Source organism: Nelumbo lutea, chromosome 2, assembly GCF_056320005.1.
Source record: "Nelumbo lutea isolate HS-2025 chromosome 2, American lotus-T2T, whole genome shotgun sequence".
NCBI classification, from domain to species: domain Eukaryota; kingdom Viridiplantae; phylum Streptophyta; class Magnoliopsida; order Proteales; family Nelumbonaceae; genus Nelumbo; species Nelumbo lutea.
The window spans coordinates 31,332,402-31,350,526 of NC_142685.1; the positions used below are offsets into that span (position 1 = coordinate 31,332,402).

General features: G+C 38.3%; 1 protein-coding gene across 3 annotated transcripts; it reads left to right on the top strand.

The window, feature by feature from the left end:
• The first annotated feature begins 10,481 nt into the window (after positions 1-10,481).
• Positions 10,482-15,569, top strand: LOC148869641 (two-component response regulator ORR23-like). Of its 3 annotated transcripts, XM_088967266.1 has the most exons (7): positions 10,501-11,116; positions 11,370-11,448; positions 11,608-11,760; positions 12,146-12,550; positions 12,661-12,737; positions 12,821-14,149; positions 15,336-15,569. In XM_088967266.1, exons 3-7 carry the CDS (start codon positions 11,643-11,645, stop codon positions 15,405-15,407), a joined length of 2,001 nt encoding a protein of 666 aa, XP_088823392.1. In that variant the 5' UTR covers positions 10,501-11,116; positions 11,370-11,448; positions 11,608-11,642; the 3' UTR covers positions 15,408-15,569. The 3 variants fall into 3 exon arrangements, with proteins under 3 accessions (XP_088823390.1, XP_088823392.1, XP_088823391.1); XM_088967264.1 differs by lacking the exon at positions 11,370-11,448 and having other exon boundaries at positions 10,482-11,116; XM_088967265.1 differs by lacking the exon at positions 11,370-11,448 and having other exon boundaries at positions 12,146-12,541.
• The last annotated feature ends 2,556 nt before the right edge of the window (positions 15,570-18,125 follow it).

Genomic DNA, 18,125 nt, shown 5'->3' on the forward strand with positions numbered 1-18,125 from the left:
AAGATATTATTTATTTATGTCTCTTACATTGTAGGAGAGCAATTTCCTATCAAATCTCACAGTGCAATATTGGACCCACTATAAACCACAAAATTTGTCCATTTGATGGATTCTGTCTTTGGGTTGTCATAACTCTCAAGAACCCAACTTGTCTGTTTTTCTCATGGGGTCTTGTATTTTCTTGTCCATCAAACAATTAGGATCTTCTGGAGTGTCAATACCTCAACTGAAGAAACTGAGTAAATTTGAGGGTTTAACAAGAAAAAATAGGATCACCTGACCAAGAGGACTCTTTATGCAGACTATGGGACCCATCTCCAACCCCCAATAACTTCAAAATTCAACATGGGTAACTGTGAGTTAGGTTTTGATAAATGTGCACAAAATGGAACCAGATGGTATGAACTATGAACTATGATCTATGTGATGATGCAAGATTTGAGGAAATTAAATAACATAAAGGAAGCTTGTAGGAAGTCACCCAACCGTTTTTTAAATTGAGTATTTATCCTTGTGGGAGACAGCATTGTGTAGACTAGGAAGATATATGCATTTTACCAAGTAATGTACACCTCTGCAACCACTACTTTATTTCACACTGAAGGTATGTCATGTGACTTTAAAAAAGCGAGGAATCTTAGATCTTACACTCAGAATGAATCCTCCAGAGATATATTTTAATATATAAACAACAGTTTTCTGTGTAAAACAACAAATATTAAATCACTTAACAGCATTGTCTAAAACATAAACAAGACAATGAGAGCTAGCTTTTGCTTATGAATACTTTGAACCCTTTTTGAACTTCAATGTTTAGTCAACCAATGATGCCTTCAAAAAAGATCAGGAGATCATTGGGGTATCTTGTTTTCTTTTAGAGTTCGTGGGGAAATAAGTTAAGTTCCTTTCAACACAAGATTGATAATGGATTACACAAGTAGTCAAATGCTAATCCTGTGTGGACGCTAGAATGTTTCAATGTATCTATCAAATGTGTGCATCTGTCTATGCAAAGCCAACACAAACAGAACTGTGTGATTTAGTCCATTGCCCATTTGATCTTGCAATTGCATTTTTGTCAGGATGGCAAACCCAATGCCAGATGTAATCTTTCGGTTGATCAATGTGGCATGACAGCATGCTGTCGATTTGTACCGTTCACTTCGACATGTGGCATTGCGTTATTCGCTCAATCTGTTGCTTTACACCTTTTACTGAGATGAACAGATAAAACATTTCCTAAACTAGAGAAGGGAAGGTTTGAGTTTTGATCAGTATTTGGTTAATAGAGATGCATAGATGGGGACAAAGCAGGGTGCAGATAAAGCCCACTGGCCATACCATAGAGAGCTTGCAATTTTGTGGGGTTGATGTTTCTGTTTTGGGTGTAAAGCCAAAGTGACTGTCTTAATGATTGGTTCGTCTGTCATACAATACAATATCCGATTCTAAGTAAAGGCTCTTGAAGTCTAGGATAGAGCTTTCCAAGAAGCCTAAGGGAGTCAGAGGGGACCAAACTCATTGAGATTAAAACCAATGTTAAAACCTGGATCATCTGGGTCATGGGTCAGTGGTTTAACTCTCTGGGTCAACCATGATGTCAAAACAATATTAAACAATAAGAAAATATAAAATAGTAAGTACAAAAAAACATCAAATCATTAAAATTGATAAAATGGGCAACTTCAGCCATTTGAATTAAGGGTTATTGATCATGTCAACAATTTTTATATAACGGTGGGTTAGGACAGTTAGGGGTTCACCTGAACCGGAATTGTAACTAGGCGGTGGGTTAATTGGTCTGACTGGTTGAGTGAATAACAGGTTGAAAACAAATCATCCCTACTTTGGCTGTTTTGAACAGTGTTTTTAAATCGTCATTGAATATCAATTCCGTTTCACTCCTAACCTGTTCTTTGACTAAAAATCATTGGCTTGGTTAGTGATTTGCTGATCTTAGCAGTCAAACTATTGGCCCATTTGATTCGAACAACGATTTTTGGCCATTTTTTTAATTTTTTAATTTAAAATATATCATCTGTTCAAACTGGATCGTACCACTGACTCAAAAATCGGTGCCCAAGATGATTCCAATTCCACTGTTTGAGATAGAGCTTCCTGTCCATGGCACATTCTCACGGGTGCGGGGTAAAAGAATATTTTCAACCAAATTGTTTTAGTAAAGAAGACAAGCAAGAAACCAAATGAGAAGGCTTTCAAACAGCCGAAGTTTCCCCTTCTGATGAAGTCCTATGACTTTAATTTATAGCTGATATTTCAATAGTTATCTCCACCAACACCAAGTAGTCCCACTCCCACTTCACAAACAAGGGAGTGGGCATTCAAGTCCTCTGTGATTTGCTGACTTTCTCTACACTTAGCCTTTTCCAACCAGCCACCCGAAAAGAAGCATTGATCCCTATTCCCATCAATGTTAAGGTTTAAACTTTGAAGCATCGTTGATACAACTCTCATTGATTTTCAATTTTTTTTTTTTTATCAATAACATTTTCATTAATTCATCAGTAGAAAATTTACAAGTGGAAGACAAACACACTTATCTCCCAAGAATCACAAAGAGCTTCAAGAAAGGAAAAAAGAAAAAAACACTAACGTTACAGCTTAGTCCAAAACAATGAATCCCTTTCTGCCCCTTGTTTAAATAAACCATCAACTAGGGAATTAACCGATCTTTTAATCCAACATGTCTTAACTTCCATCTCCCGCACTAGCCACTTGAATTTCCTCCCCTCATTATTGTACTTCCATAAATCATTTTGATCTTTAGTCAGCCACCCTATCACCACCTCTGAATCCCCTTCAATTATGAGTTTATTGATGTTCAATTCCTTAGCTTTCCATACTCCTTCCATAACTACAAAGATCTCAGCTCTAAGGGAGTCACCCACTCTAATTGGGCCTGAGAACATAGCAGAGATGGCCCCATTTTCATCTCTAAAAACACCCCCTTATTCCTGATTGTCCCGGGTTTCCCCTTCTACACCCATCAAAGTTTAATTTCAAGAATCCACTAGGTGGGGGGGGGGGGGGTTCAAGCCACACTCATTATTGACTTGGTCTGCGTGCAATTTGCAATTTCACCCCACTTCCTCAACATGTCATCCACAGTGTAATATGTGAATAGTTCCAAAGATTTCAGCCATTGTACTGCCCTAATATGTATGATAGTCCTCAGATCTGCTGCTCCTCTCCAAGTTTCTGAGAATATCCTAGAGTTTCTTTCTTCCCACAGTGTCCAACATACTACAGTCCTTAGTCCTCTCCACATTGTCCTTCCCCTTTTTATCTGTCACCTAAAAAATGAAGGGGAGAAAAGGCCTTGCAAGTTTGATGGGGGATTCCAGCTGCATCCAAATAAGGAGAAAGCTCAATCCCAAATTGATCTCGCAAAGTGGCAAGACACCAGTAGGTGAAAACCAGTCTCCCCATCCGCTTTACACAGAACACACCATTGAGGTGATAAGCAAGTATTTGGTCTCTTCTTTTGGAGTAGATCACCAGTGTTGATTCTTTCTAGATAGGTTTCCCAACAAAAACTATCAACCCTAGGAGGTATAACTCTGCACAAACCTCACCAACAGGGAAAGGGGGAAGGGTAGGACTGGTGGACTGACTTAAGACTTTGAAGAACGAAGCACAAGAGAAAAAGCCATTGGGGTAGGTGTTCAAATTCTAGAATCCCTTTTTAGACCCAAGTTCCACCCAATCCCAGAAGTGGAAAAGGACGGGGTGGTTAAAGACGAGATCGGCTCATTTTTCAAATAAGAAAGAACATACAAAGATGGAAAATGATCATTTAGAGGGGTGCTCCCCACCCAGGTTTGTTCCCAAAACTGTATGGAGTTATCGAAATTCAAGCCATATATGATATTAGGGAAGAAAGCTGGTAGTAGGCCATGAATGGCTTTCCAAGGAGAATTGCTTGTGGTCCTAGCTCTGATTCCAATGCCCCATCCATTGTGCTCTAGCCTATGTATACTTGCCACTATTCTAATCCATAGCTTCTCCTTCTACATAGGAAACATCCACATGCACTTCCCCAACAAAATCATATTCCTTCTCCTAATACTCCCAAGCCCCAAACCACCACACGATTCTCAATCTTTTTCATTAACTTCTTGTGTTTAAGACAAGGTTCTAAATATCAATATGCCCAATACATCAATAGGGGTGTTTTCAAAACTGGTTTAGGGGGGGGGGGGTTTAAGGCTCTTCCACCCCTTGAACCGGTCAGAACCCTGATACACCTTCTGTAGGGGTGTATCAGGGTGCTCCCGATACAATACATATCGGCTAATATGGGCCAATACGTGTCGATACTTTGAACCTTGATTTAAGATGCTTGATTTTGAATTCAAATTTCTTTCTATCAATTAACTCTTATTCCTATTTTCTCTCCTCTCATTAATCCTTTATCCTATAATTTACTCTATTAAATTCCCCTTATCAACTCTTGTCCTATTACTTTTATGGTATTAAAAAAACCTAAGAAATTGAATTCCTTTTGTTTGTTAAAAAGAAATCCACCATCACACCACACTCAATAGTCCAAACTCCATGTAAGTTATTAAAGTATGCTTTTATGTGTATATATCTTATTTATAATTATCTAAGATTTAGATAAAGTTAGATTTAGGCTATGTTTGGTTTGATATAATTTCTCTTATTTTCTATTAAGTCAAACACAATCTTAGTGTTATTGATGTATTTTTTTTTGGGATTTTTATTTAAATATTCCTAAGGAATCCATGCATATTTTATTTTTTTCCATTGTATCCATGTGTATCTTGGTAGGCCTCTTAAAATTGCTTTTCCTATAATACTCTTTGTGCTTTTGATATTTGAACATAGGTTCCCATCTCTTTCTCTCAACCTTACAATTTGGTTGGAATGCTACCATAGGTAAAATATGCTTCCACTAGTAATTTTTAAATTTGTTTAAATCTAGATAAAATGTTAGAAAATTCTATTATTTTAAATTATGGTTTGTTACACTTCCACCTTCAAAGAAGAAATGGTAGGCCTTTGTGGTTCCTTATGAGTCTTTTTAGGGTAATGATACTTTCAAAATAATCATGAAGAACTCTCCTTAGTAACCTATGTTAGATGTAATTGAAAGTGAAAATATAAGAGGCCATAGAACATTAGCTATGGATATCCAAAAAAGAAATTTAACCATGAAACACTAATATTTCTTAACTAATTTCAGTAAATCTGCTATTTAACTTGCAAAATTAAAAAAAAAAGTGCAAAAAAAAAGAAATCCAAAAAAAAAAGATTATGTTTTAAAGCTGCTTTATTTTAAATGAACTTAAAATGATAAATATTGTAAATTGTAGCAGATTATAATATACAAGGTTCAAAATATCAATATTGCTAGTAGAGGCGTATTGGAGTGTACCGGTAGTTGTTTCTTTATTTATATATATATATATTTTAAATCTGGTTCAAAGGGATCAGTTTAATGTCTGCTCACCCCCTGAATCGGACGAGACCCTGAAACACTCCCTGTAGGGACGTTTCAGGAAGTCCACGATATGATACATATCAGCCGATATATGACCCGATACATACCAATATTTTGAACATTGACAATACATACATCCAAAAGGAAGGTTTTGCCAAGTCACATTTTTAAGAACTTGACACTACGCTTCAACTCATCATTGACCCATCTAAACCATTCCACCTGCCCCTTGTCATGATTCTAATTTGTGTCAGCCTCAAACCGACCTATTTGACATAATCAATCAGTCATGGCTACAAGAAAACTTTCAGAAATCATAACTTTCTATAATGAAAATTTTAATGTTCAGTGGCCTTAATTTCATCTTTTAGATTTCTTATTAATTCATAAAAGAAAATAGATTAATCCATTTGAGCTAAATGATTGAACAACATATACACCACCTAGAAAGAATGGATCATCCTTCGGATCAATTTTTAAGGCACTACATAACAACCTAAAAACTGTAACAACTGATAATCCAAGTCCTACGACACAGTGTTATGTATTTGACCAATACGCCAAACACTTCAAGCCAAGCTATATATAACCTTTAGGACATTGATTATAAGAGCCAACCCCACTGTTTCTACTTTGCATTGTCATCTAGGAGGCCATTGAATCCGAGTCAACTCATTGTTATGCTACAATTTGCTTTTGCTTTGAAAAGTAAAAAACTAAAATTAAATAAAGCCTACCATTCTAGCTTCTCGTGCAGAACACGTGGAAATCATGAAAAACGGTGGCAAAACCGATCCGACTGTCCTGGCCTTTTACTCTTCCTATGTTGGTTGATTCACCTCGTTGAATTCATACGGATATGCAACGCTTTGCCTACATACATCCCACCTATCAATTTTTACGCAAAAAGTATAGGATATCAAGACCCACAATGATACAGAAAATAAATAGTGGGCCTAGATCCGGTTGAGTTTTTGACTAGAAGAAATCGAATGGTCAAAAATATTATTAATAGGGTAGGACCTGGGTTCCTAAGGTTTCGTTTGGATGCGATGTAAAAGTTGGTTCGGTGTATTTTTACACTCTGGTCCAGTTTGCAGCTGTTTGGATGGGGTGTAAAACCACACCGAACATCAATGTAATCACCTTCAAAGCCTTTTTACTTCGACAATCGATATATAAAATACATTAATTTTTTCAGTGTAAAAACTCGATCAAAGTAACCTTTTCTTCTCTTCCTCTCTCTCTCTCTGTTACCGTCAATTTTTACTCCATCGTAGAAGTTAATTTGCTAGCACCATCCACCACCGTCATTTCCACTCCCCCTCTCTCTCCCACTCTCTTCTTCTCTCTCAGTGTTTGTTCTCCTTGTGATAGGTTTGAACGCAGAACACAGAGGACGCTCCCAGACATCTCATCATCCCCATCTTGCAATGAAACAAGAAGAAGGTACACACCAAGCCAGATCTAGACGTTGTCCTTTAGATTTGAAGGAATGATGTCAACTTGTTTCAGATCTGAAGACAACCCAAAATATATTTGTTTGTTTTACACTAATGTTAATGCCAAACACAATTAGAAAACACTAGTGTAAAAGTAACACATGATCAGTTTATCTTTTGCGCTGACCTGTTTGGTCGTTTTTCAAATACATCGGTGTGCTTTGTATTAATACCACATCCAAATGAAGCCTAACCATCAAACATAGGTCCCTAATCCCTACCCTTATTTAAAAACCAGAAAATCACTTATCATAGAATCTCTACCCATTCATAGATCGGGTTGGGTCGGTTTACTGAGGTTTTCCCAACCGATAAGACCTGGTTGGATTATCTGAGGTGGAAACCGAAATTGACCCACTAATAGGCAAAATCGACCTGGTCGGTTTGAGTCAGGTTGGATCGGTTTGAGTCGGTTTCGGTTTTGCTCCTGTACAAAAAGGACATAGAAGCCTAGAATTAGAAGAAAATTTATTTGAGAAGATGGAAAAGTTGGGAGAACCAAGTTCAAAAATCAAATGATGTCTTGAGTTGAGGACTTGAGGGGGGCGAACCAAGTTAGAGAATAGAAGAGAAAACAAAAGTTATCAATAAAATAGAAAGTCAAACTGTTTTATAGAAAGAAGGCTAAAATATTTATATTTCAAGAAACTTTCTAAATTCTAATCTAAGTAAAAAAGGACACCTAATTCTAATTGTAATTGCGAGGACTTGAGGGGGGTGGACCAAGTTAGAGAATAGAAGAGAAGATAAAAGTTCTCAATAAAATAGAAAGTCAAACTGTTTTATAGAAAAAAAAGTTTAAATATTTATATTTCAAGAAACTTTCTAAATTTTAATATAAGTAAAAAAGGACATCTAATTCTAATTGTAATTGCCTAATAGGTTTCCTATTTGGTGTAAAGGATTATAAAAACTAGGATAGATACAATTTAGTTAAGTAGGAACTAGAAGACTAGTTAAGTAGGAACTACCGAACTAGAAGACTAATTGGCCCGGTTCGGTTCGGGTCAGTTTTGGTTTTCACACAAAAAAACCGAAACCGACTCGATATATCGATTTATGAATTTGCCCAACCCAAAACCGATTGGTGCTGATGAAAACCCGGCCGACTCAGGTTGGGTCGGTTTGGTCGGGTTGGATCGGTCCGGGTTGGTCGGTTTAGTCGGGTTGGGCCTTCTTATGAACATCCTTATCATTAATGGAGTATATTCTTGATATTTAGGTGGTGTTTGGCAGTTTTTCTCTTCTAAATGGGTTTTAAATAAGCAGTTTAAAATAATAAGCACTTGTTAGATAAGTACATTTTGAGCATTTGGTGTAATGTTCTAAACCTGATTTTCTTTATAAAAAGGGATTCTCCAAAATAGGGTTGTTCACAAACAATGCCAAATCGACCAAATTGGCCGGACCCAACCCAATTTGGTCAATTTTTCTTCACCACCAGTTGGTTTCGGGTTGTAAAGAGGGACAAACCGATAATTCGGTTCAGTTTCGATCGAAAACTGAATCAAATTGAATTAATTTTTGATTTTCTAGTATTTTCCTAATTAGATAATCCATATCCTAATTTCTTCTTTCTAGTTAGTTATTTATTTTTAACATTAAAGAACAATAAAACATTAATTAAATGAGAATTACTTTTGTATTTAGGATTGTTTTCTTTTTTTGAGTAGGAAATTTTACACCAAATATAGGGTCATTCGCAAACAATGCCAAACCGAATAAACCAACCAAAACCGACCCTTCATATTTGGGTCGGTTTTGCTTAATGGCATGTCAGTTTCGACTTGTTCTTTAAATAACCCAACCAGGTCAGGTTGGTTGAAAAAAAAAATTCTATTAAACTGACCCAACCTGACCCGCGAACAATCCTACTCCAAAATAAAGCTTTCACATGGGTTTTTTTTTTCTGGATTTTTTGGGCCAAAAAATGTTTTTTCTTTTTTTTTTATGGGAAATCAAAAGAGCTACACAAGACGGGGGTAGATCTTCCCCCAAAATGTTTTATTTCTTTTTTCACCGAATACCATTCCCAACTTTTTTGAGATGATTTTGGCTTCTAATAAGCAATAAGGCACAGAAGTGCTTATCGGAAGCCGTCCCAAACGAAGCCTTACTGGGAACAAAGAGCTAACCGGCACAAACAAAAAAAAAATATCGGTTTAACTCTTTCAGAACCGATATGCACTCAAATTTATTATTATTAATTAAAAAACAGAAGGCTTCACAAATAACAGAGGAAAGGGAAAACCTAAAAAGGCAAAAAAGAAAAAAAAAAAAGCGAAAACAACTATTATCTTAATGGGCCGCTTATACTGGCCTAAGAGCCGCGAAGCACGCGCACGCGTGTCTGCTTCAGCCTTCAGCCTTCAGCCCCCTCGTCAACAGAGCCTTCTCCCAGGGTCTCTGACTGGTCCTGTCCACCAACCCATAAATTCCGACACGATATAACCGATTCTAGTCCGAAACAGTCGGATCGGTAGATGCCGTGTCTTATCTACATTCCCATTCTTTATGGCCGACACGGCGCAACGCCGACATGTCACTTTCAATTTTCAAACGGAGCTCCCATCAAAATCCGTCCCAACATCATCTTTCTGAACCTGGAATCTCATTAAGTCCAGGTTGGACCATCCAACAAATAAGATGTCGAAACGTGGCAAGATGCAGCTTCTTACGTGTAAGCTCTTGTACGTTCAATATAAATGCACCTTCATACTCGAAGTATTTACGAACGAACCACTAAATAATTAATGAATAATTAATTAATAACTAATTAACCCGTACTGTCATGGCATGGGAGTGCTTCGCTGGATGATTAGAGGAAATAAATGGCGTCCTGGAAAAGAAATGCAATTTATTATTACCCTTCAATGCTAACATAATGGCAGGATTCTGTGTGGATCCTTCAGCGTAATTATGTCGAAGATTCCGTCCTTTGACCATTATACCCCTCTAGAGTTTGTTTTCGTTAATCTTTTTTAATTAATTAATTTAATCAGACTGGCCCATCACCCGCAATGGTCTCCAAGTCTCTTCTCATATCATGACACTTGCTTGCCCATCAAGTCATCAATCTAATGTGGGTCCATGACATTTGTCACAAGAAAATGTACAGTAACCTTCGGATTGGAATCCAATGCATCCATGCAAGGCCACAACCAGGATCTCAATCGGACGGCCAGAAAGTTGTCAAAAGTTTAGACAATATGTCCCTATCCTTTCCATTCTCTTTTCGGCTGTATAAAGTTAAATGATTCTAGTTTCTAGCTGTGGCCCACCAGCCACCAATCTAATGGCTAAGATCAATGAAATTGTGGGTCCAGCTAAATGATAGTGGGAAGATGGGGTCTGTGGACCATTGGGGGTGTCCGGATTAAGAAGCACCAGAACTAAACCCTGCAAAAACATTGAAATTCGTAAAAGAAAAAATGAAAAAAAAAGAGAGAAGGAAATATTTAATTAATTATGCTCTTGGGTTAAATCTCCCCAAAAGTCTCTGTTAAACTTGCTATATTCACAAGCATTTTTAGAGCAAAAAAATGGGAGATGTATACAGAGATTATTGTCTTATTTTGTATTCCTTTCCTTATTTTTTTTTCATTTCTTCTGTGTTCTCGGGTTAAAAGCCTTCAGTTCTCCCTCCTTCCCTCTTTCTCTCTCCGCTTTCTCCGTCCTCCAGCGTGCTCCGTTGCTGACTCTAATCGTCTTGTTCTGCTAAGACATTCTTTGCTGTCAATCTTTTCTATCACCCCTCGATTACCCATTTGATTAGATTCTGCTTTTGTTTTACTCTCTATCCTTGCCTCTGTTTCTGCTCTGGGTTTCTTCTTATATGATTTCCCAGTTCGGTGAACTTGACTGAGGAGAGAGTTCTGGTGTGGGTCTCTTCAGGGCTGAAGCTTGAAGGTTGGAAAGATTCTTTTCTGGGTTTTTGTTTCTCCGTTCTTGTTTGCCTGTGGAGAGAGCTGTTACTTAAGAATGACGGTTGAAGAAAGATTGGGAATTGTCGGGGATGATGAACCGAGGGATCAGTTTCCGGTGGGCATGCGTATCCTTGCCGTCGATGACGATCCCACTTGTCTGAGGTTATTAGATACTCTGCTACGTCGATGCCAGTACAATGGTCGATTCTTATAACCTTTACTATTTTCCCTTTTCATTTTTTTTTTTGAAAGTGAAGTTTTGTAAATGGGCTGTTCATGTTTCACTCTTTCTTAGTTCAGGTGTTTCCATCATTATCTTTGTTTGAATATTTTAAGTGCTTCAGTACTAGGTTGAAATTTTTATTTCTTTTCGTTTAGACCTCTCTGATGTAATCATTTTTTTTTCTCTTTTTTCTTTTCCTTGGCTTTTTTCTCTTCTTCTTTTTATCATAGACTCTCTGTAAGTTGATTTTCAAGGCTTTCTCTCTTTCTTAACTGAGGAGGCTTTATGGTAATTCCTTAGTTTTATCAAGTGAGTTGATGCTTAGTTTCATTTTATTGTTGAACTCCGGTATATGTTCCTTTTGCCATTGCAGATAATTCTTTGGTTTTGTATTAGTTAGATTTTATCTTCTTTATACATGGTTGTGGCGTTGCTTTGCTAAAAATTGGTGCTTTATGATTTTTGCAGTTACAACAACCAGCCAGGCTATCACGGCACTGAAGATGTTGAGAGAAAACAGAAACAAATTCGACCTTGTTATCAGTGATGTCCATATGCCGGACATGGATGGCTTTAAGCTTCTCGAGCTTGTGGGGCTCGAAATGGACCTACCTGTCATCAGTAAGCCCAGGGACCCTGTCTCAGATTTTTATATGGAATGATGTTTTCTTTGTCCCCATTTTCTTGTGTGTATATGTGGTTTTTTGTTGAAGGGATATATTTACACTGAATAAAACTTATGCAGTTTACTTAACCCCCAAAAATTAATCTGCATTTTTTGGTAGGTATAATGAATCCGAATTTCGCTTCAAAGTAATTAGCCTATGATAGTGAGCTTCTTGGATTATTAATTGTATACCGAGATCAAAATTGTACTTTATTGTGTCAATTTTATAAATTCAACTTTAAGCAATTTGTAGTATTTCTGTAGAAATTAAGGATTGTATCATGTAGCCAACTGGCAGAGTTTTGACGTCAATTTTTTGATCTTTTGAAATGGTCCTAGTGTTGTCAGCAAATAGTGATACCAATGTCGTGATGAAGGGGATTACTCATGGTGCTTGTGACTATTTGTTGAAACCGGTTCGACTTGAGGAACTCAAGAACATATGGCAACATGTAGTCAGGAGAAAGAAGTTTGACTCCAAGGGTCACAATAATTCTAACCATCAAGAAAAGCCTCATCATGGAGACAATGAAGGTGGACAAGGGCCAACTGCAACTGGAAACACAGAACGGAATGGGAAATTCAACAGGAAACGGAAGGACCAGAATGAGGATGAGGATGAGGAGTCTGAGGAAAATGGACACGAGAATGAAGATCCATCCACGCAGAAGAAGCCTCGGGTTGTTTGGTCTGTGGAGCTGCACCGCAAATTTGTTGCGGCTGTTAACCAATTGGGTATTGACAGTATGTCCTTCTACCCTCATCAATATTCAATAATACATTGTAACTTATATATGCTAATGTCTTAAGTCCATCTTTCTCTTATTTTTTTGGCCTTTTACCTTTTGCTGCAGAGGCTGTACCAAAGCGGATTCTAGACTTGATGAATGTAGAAAGGCTTACTAGGGAAAATGTGGCAAGCCACCTTCAGGTACAAAACCATCTGTTTTCTTTCTTATTTTTATGAGATGATTTTTTTTTTCCAGAACTCATTACCAAATTTTATGGTTGCAGAAATATAGGCTTTACCTGAAAAGGATCAGTTGTGTAGCAAACCAGCAAGCAAACATGGTTGCTGCTTTAGGGGTCAAAGATCCATCCTATTTGCGCATGAGTTCACTGGATGGACTTGGAGACTTTCACTCCATGAATGGATCAACACAACTCTCAAATTCTTCACTTGTTTCCTTCCCACCAGGTGTGATGCTTAATAGATTGAATACCCCTGCTGGATTAGGCTTGCGTGGGCTTGCTTCTTCTGGAATGATTCAACTAGGTCGCTCTCAAAGCCCCAGCAACTCCAATGATCTTGGGAAGTTCCAGCAGGTTAGCCTATCTGGAAACCAAAAAGGTAACTTACTCCATGGGATGCCAACATCTTTGGATCTTGATCAGCTGCAGCAGAGCAAGGGCATTTCCTGCATTGGGGAGTTTTCTAGTTCAGTTGGGGATCCAAAAGTTTTTCCAGTTGCCAGCAGCTTTTCAGACAATGGGGTGGCCATTGGTAGCTCAAGCAACTCTTTTCTCAGTGTTGCAAATAATCATTTGGTATTACAAGGACACCAACAACAGACACAAAATAGAGGAGGATTGACAAATCAATCCTCTGTTAGAGTGGCTCCACTGAATGCAGACCCTTTTGATGTTAGTGGTAGCGTTTCTTCCCACTTGCCAGATCAGGGAAGATTGAATGGTAACTGGCAAAGTGCTGTTCCATTAACTGGGTTTTCATCAAACTCTTTGCCACTAAGTGATCCTTTTAACAATGGAGATTTATCTTCTAGTTGTTTGAGAGATGATAATTCATCAAATGGTTCTCATCTTGGGAGCAACCCACTCAATGTTTCTACTGCCAGTGTAGTAACTGCATCATTGCAGGATTCAAGAAGAGATGTACAATGCCAGGCAGGTAGCCCATCTGGTAACAGTGTTCAACATGATAACCCAAAATTCTTGAACTTCAGAGGTTTTGGTTCGTGTATAAGCCAGAGTATGACCTATCCCTCAAAGCAAGGATGGGAAGACCATAAACAGGATTACACCCATGGCTCAAATCTTATGTTCAGATCCTTAAATTCTTCTTTGCCTAGCCATGGTGTTGTGAGTCCCTTAAACCAGAGCTTGGGACAGAATAGTGCGGTCTGCAGTACAAACACAGATGCCAATTTGGTTGGCCAATCAAATACTGGTGCTCCATTTATATTGCAGAATAATGAGATTGAGAAGTCAGTTATGGATGCAACCATGAAGTTGAACTTATTGGAGCAGTCTAGGTCCCAAGGCGGGTACATCTCTAATAATTGTGGCTCCTTGGAAGATTTAGTTAGTGCAATGATTAAACGGGTAAACTTCAAGAACTTGCTTGGTTACTGTTTGTTTGTCTTTCTCTTCTATATATTCCTACAGCCTTAATTGGGTACTTATGATCCTTGTGAATCACTCCTAACCAGTAAACTCTAGGGATCTACTTGTGACTTAACTCTGACATGATGATCTAGTCAGACCTCAGATGCAAATAGTTCAGACAAAAAAATAAGTTCTAATTTGACTGAGATGTAATCAGACTTTAGAGCTATCATACTTGAGACTTCTAAAGGCCACCTAGCAGTGGATTAGTTAAGAGACAAGGATGTCATCATGTAACAGTGTAGGAAACTGATATAACATCTGTCTGATGTGGTCACTTCAGAAGAGTGAACAGATACGTCAGTTTATATCATGACACATGTTCTTACGTCAACTTTGTTTAAGCGTGCAATATAAAATGGTACTTGGAGTAAGAGTTATTTCCAAGCTACTCGAGATGAAAACTATATAATTGGAAGAACTGATTGACATTTTTCGGTAAAATAACTTATTGACGTTAACAAGTACATGTCATACAGTTTGAAACCAGAGACACTGACACATAATAGCATAAATTTTATCTAAATAAAATGACTGGCATGTATTTCAGAAAATGGATTCTCCTTTTTACATGCCCTGTAGTGCATGATCTATGTCAGTCTTGTATGATCACATATGAAATATAGTATTTATATTAATGTCTCTTTTCCATCTGTGCATATTTTCTTGTTTACACCTGAGCTTCTCAGAAGAATTGTTGTGATTCTTAGAATAGTTTGGAATTTTTAACTTGGTGTTGCTATAACAATTTACTTGTTTTGCTATAAATAAATGTGGCAACATCATATTCACCGATGAGTGACCTTAATATTACCCTCTGTTGGACATAAATCACATATATATGTATTGAATACAAATTGATGTTGCTCTGGCAAGAAAACCTTTAATAGTTTCTTTTTACTACTTAGTTGTTCTGTTGTATAATCAATTCTTTATGAGTAACAGTAATCAATGAGCTTTATTAAATGATGAAATAATGAGGAAGAGAAATATCGACCTTTTGTATGCTTCTTAAGGAACCCATTGTGTATTAACATTTATTTTTCAAATAAATTTTACAGTTGTTACAAAATCTGTATCTATACATTTTTCATTGATGACAAAATTGGATTTATTTGTGCAGGAAAGGGATGAGGTAACGCTAATGGATGGAGACATTGGCTGTGATGTTTATCCCCTTGGAACATGTATGTGAAACTTTGATAGCTACCAACTTATAGAGGAGAAAAGACTGCAACATTATAAATGCCTCCTTGAGGAGTTTGTATAATCATGTATCTCTTTGCTTTTATGTATTGCTTATCTGTATGTCATCAAATTCCATTTGGTAGTTCCACTTGCTACTTGCTTTTTCCAATTTTCTTACTCTTGTTTTTTTTCAATATCCTCATTTTATTTCCTGATGCTGAAGCAGTGGCATGAGAGACCATCAACCTTCTTATTTCTGGTGGTTCCCACTCTTCTATATTATGTAAAATAGTAAATCGAAGCTGTTTGTATGCAATTAATTTCAAGTCGTTACGCCATAGCTCCTATACTGGATTTTAGCAACTTGTGGATGGTCTAATGTACAAGCTCTGAAGGTAAATCACTTTTGATGTTCGGAACCAAAATACAAGATGGAAGCCAGCATCCATGCTGTTATAACACTTTAAGGGTGGTGCATGTTATCAAGAAAATAAATAAATTCAAGCCTTTTTCTTTCTCTTCCTTTCTTTTTTGGCATGGCCATGGCATCCAGAGTTAGTTGCTTAGTTCGTTACAATTTGGTAAAGTGTGAATGGATATTGGAGAAGCAAGGCAATCCTCTATCAACATCTCCAGTTTCAGTTAGCTCCTTCTGTGACAAGGGGTAGCCTGTGCCTTCTGGTGCTTTACTGCCTCAAGATTAACAGTCCCAGAATCATCAATTACAGATCTCTTTTCGTTCTTTATTTTTTCAGTAATGGTAGCCTGTGCCTTTACTTTCTTCCTTGTGTTCAACTGCACTACAAGAAAGGACATATGCACTCCTACTGAATCCTACCTTTTTCCCTGGTGTCATTAACAAAGTTCAAGGTATTGGTATTGTAAAGAAAAAAGGTCAAGTATGTAATCCTCATACTCCGGTGTGTGTGCGAGTTTTGCATAAAATGTCTGCTCTCAAATTCAAATTCACATTTTCCAAACCCACATAGGTGGACGAGCAATAGATTAAGTCTTGCCAAATCGAACGAGCCGAGGTGAAAGGATGAAGTGGTGCATCGAAAGGATGAAGTGGAGGATCTTTAGCAGGTGCCTTTTGGGAAACTTTTGTTCAGCTTCCATTTTATTGAATGGTGTAAAACCTGAGGAGATTCTTCGGAAGATAGAGGTGCTAGTTGAAGGGCTTTGCTACTCAGTGTGATTGGCTTCATCCATTGATTTTGTGCTTTGGAAAGAGGCTCATAGGGAGGGGGATGAGAAGGTTGAAGAAGAAGAACTGTGTGGTAAGAAGGGATTGGTTGATTCAAACAAGAAAAGAACTTTCACTAAAATGGAAAAACAAAGGCTGGAGAAACATAAGGGTAGCATTCAGGGGGTGGGTTTTATGCATGTGGGAGCATTGAATAGTCTGGAGGATGGTAGGTCTTTTGCACAGGTTGTAACTGGTGCCAATCTGACATGTTTGAATAAGGAAAAGGAGCTGGTCCAAGGAAGAACTGGACCTAGACTGGTTAAAACCAAACCGAGCCTGGGGTTGGACGTGTGTGACCCTTTTAAAAGTCACGTGAGGTCGCGGTGGCTTAAGAATGGGCCAAAGCCAAAGCTCATTCAAAATGTTTTGGGTGCGATTAAAGGCCCATTTGGGTCAGCGGGCCTGATCCAGTGTTTTAAAAAGGCGTGTGAGCCTTTAATAAATCACATGATTGGGGACACGACTAAGATAGACGATGTTAATAGTCTATCATCGTCCCAGTCGCGAGACACGGGGAATGCGCGTAGCGCCGGAAAGTGGAGAAGAAGCTCGATCTGCAGTGGGTTTCCCGACAAAAGTTGAAGGAGCTTAACCCCCTGCGACGCCCCCTAGAGAAGCCAAAGCCAAGTTACGTTAGGAGAAGAACTGAAGAGAAGGAAGAGAAGGATGAAGGTTGGGCGCAATGTAATGAAGGTGATGAAGATTTAGAGGATTATTCTGTTGATGGTACTAGCGTGGGCAGTGTAAACGACGAAAGTAGTTGCGTTGGAGGTGATATAGATGGGTGGAATATTGCAAGTTTATTTCAGGGTGACGATTGTAAGCGGTTCAACTTACTCTCAAGACCACAGAGTGTGCAAAGAGTATCAGAAGGGGCAGACTTGGAGAACCGGAAGCAAAGCAGGAACAAACCATCAAGGGGTGAACCAGGGGTAGAGTGGAAAGATCACCAGGGTGACCAAAGGACAGAAGTACTTCCCAACCAACTCAGGGTGATAAATATTTACCAACCTCGGAACAAGAGAGGGAGGCAGGGAGCAGCCATTTTCTAGCTTGTCCATCAGTCCCAAGTAACCAAGTGATTTCAGTGTATGCTACTAATGTGTCTCTAGTGTCTTTGGTTCTAGATTCCGTTCCTGTTCCATGTCCTGTAGCCCATGAATATGTAGTTGAGCTAGTAGACGGCCTCTCCGAGGAGGGGGAGACGGGAATGAAGGAAGGTGGGAAGGTGCTGGAAGGTGCCGGAAGGAAGGTATAAGAGTGAAAAAATGTGGAAAATTATTGAAAGAGTGCTTAATGAAGTGGAAGGAGAACTGATTTGGAGAAGTGAAGGGGAGGGGTTAGTGGAGAGGAGGGAAAGGAATAAGGGTAGAGATGGAGAGAACTACGGGGAGAGAGCAGGGATGGAGGTAGGTAATAGGAAAGGGAGGAGGATGGAGAAGAAAGAATAGAGGTGGGACCAGAGGAGAGGAAGAA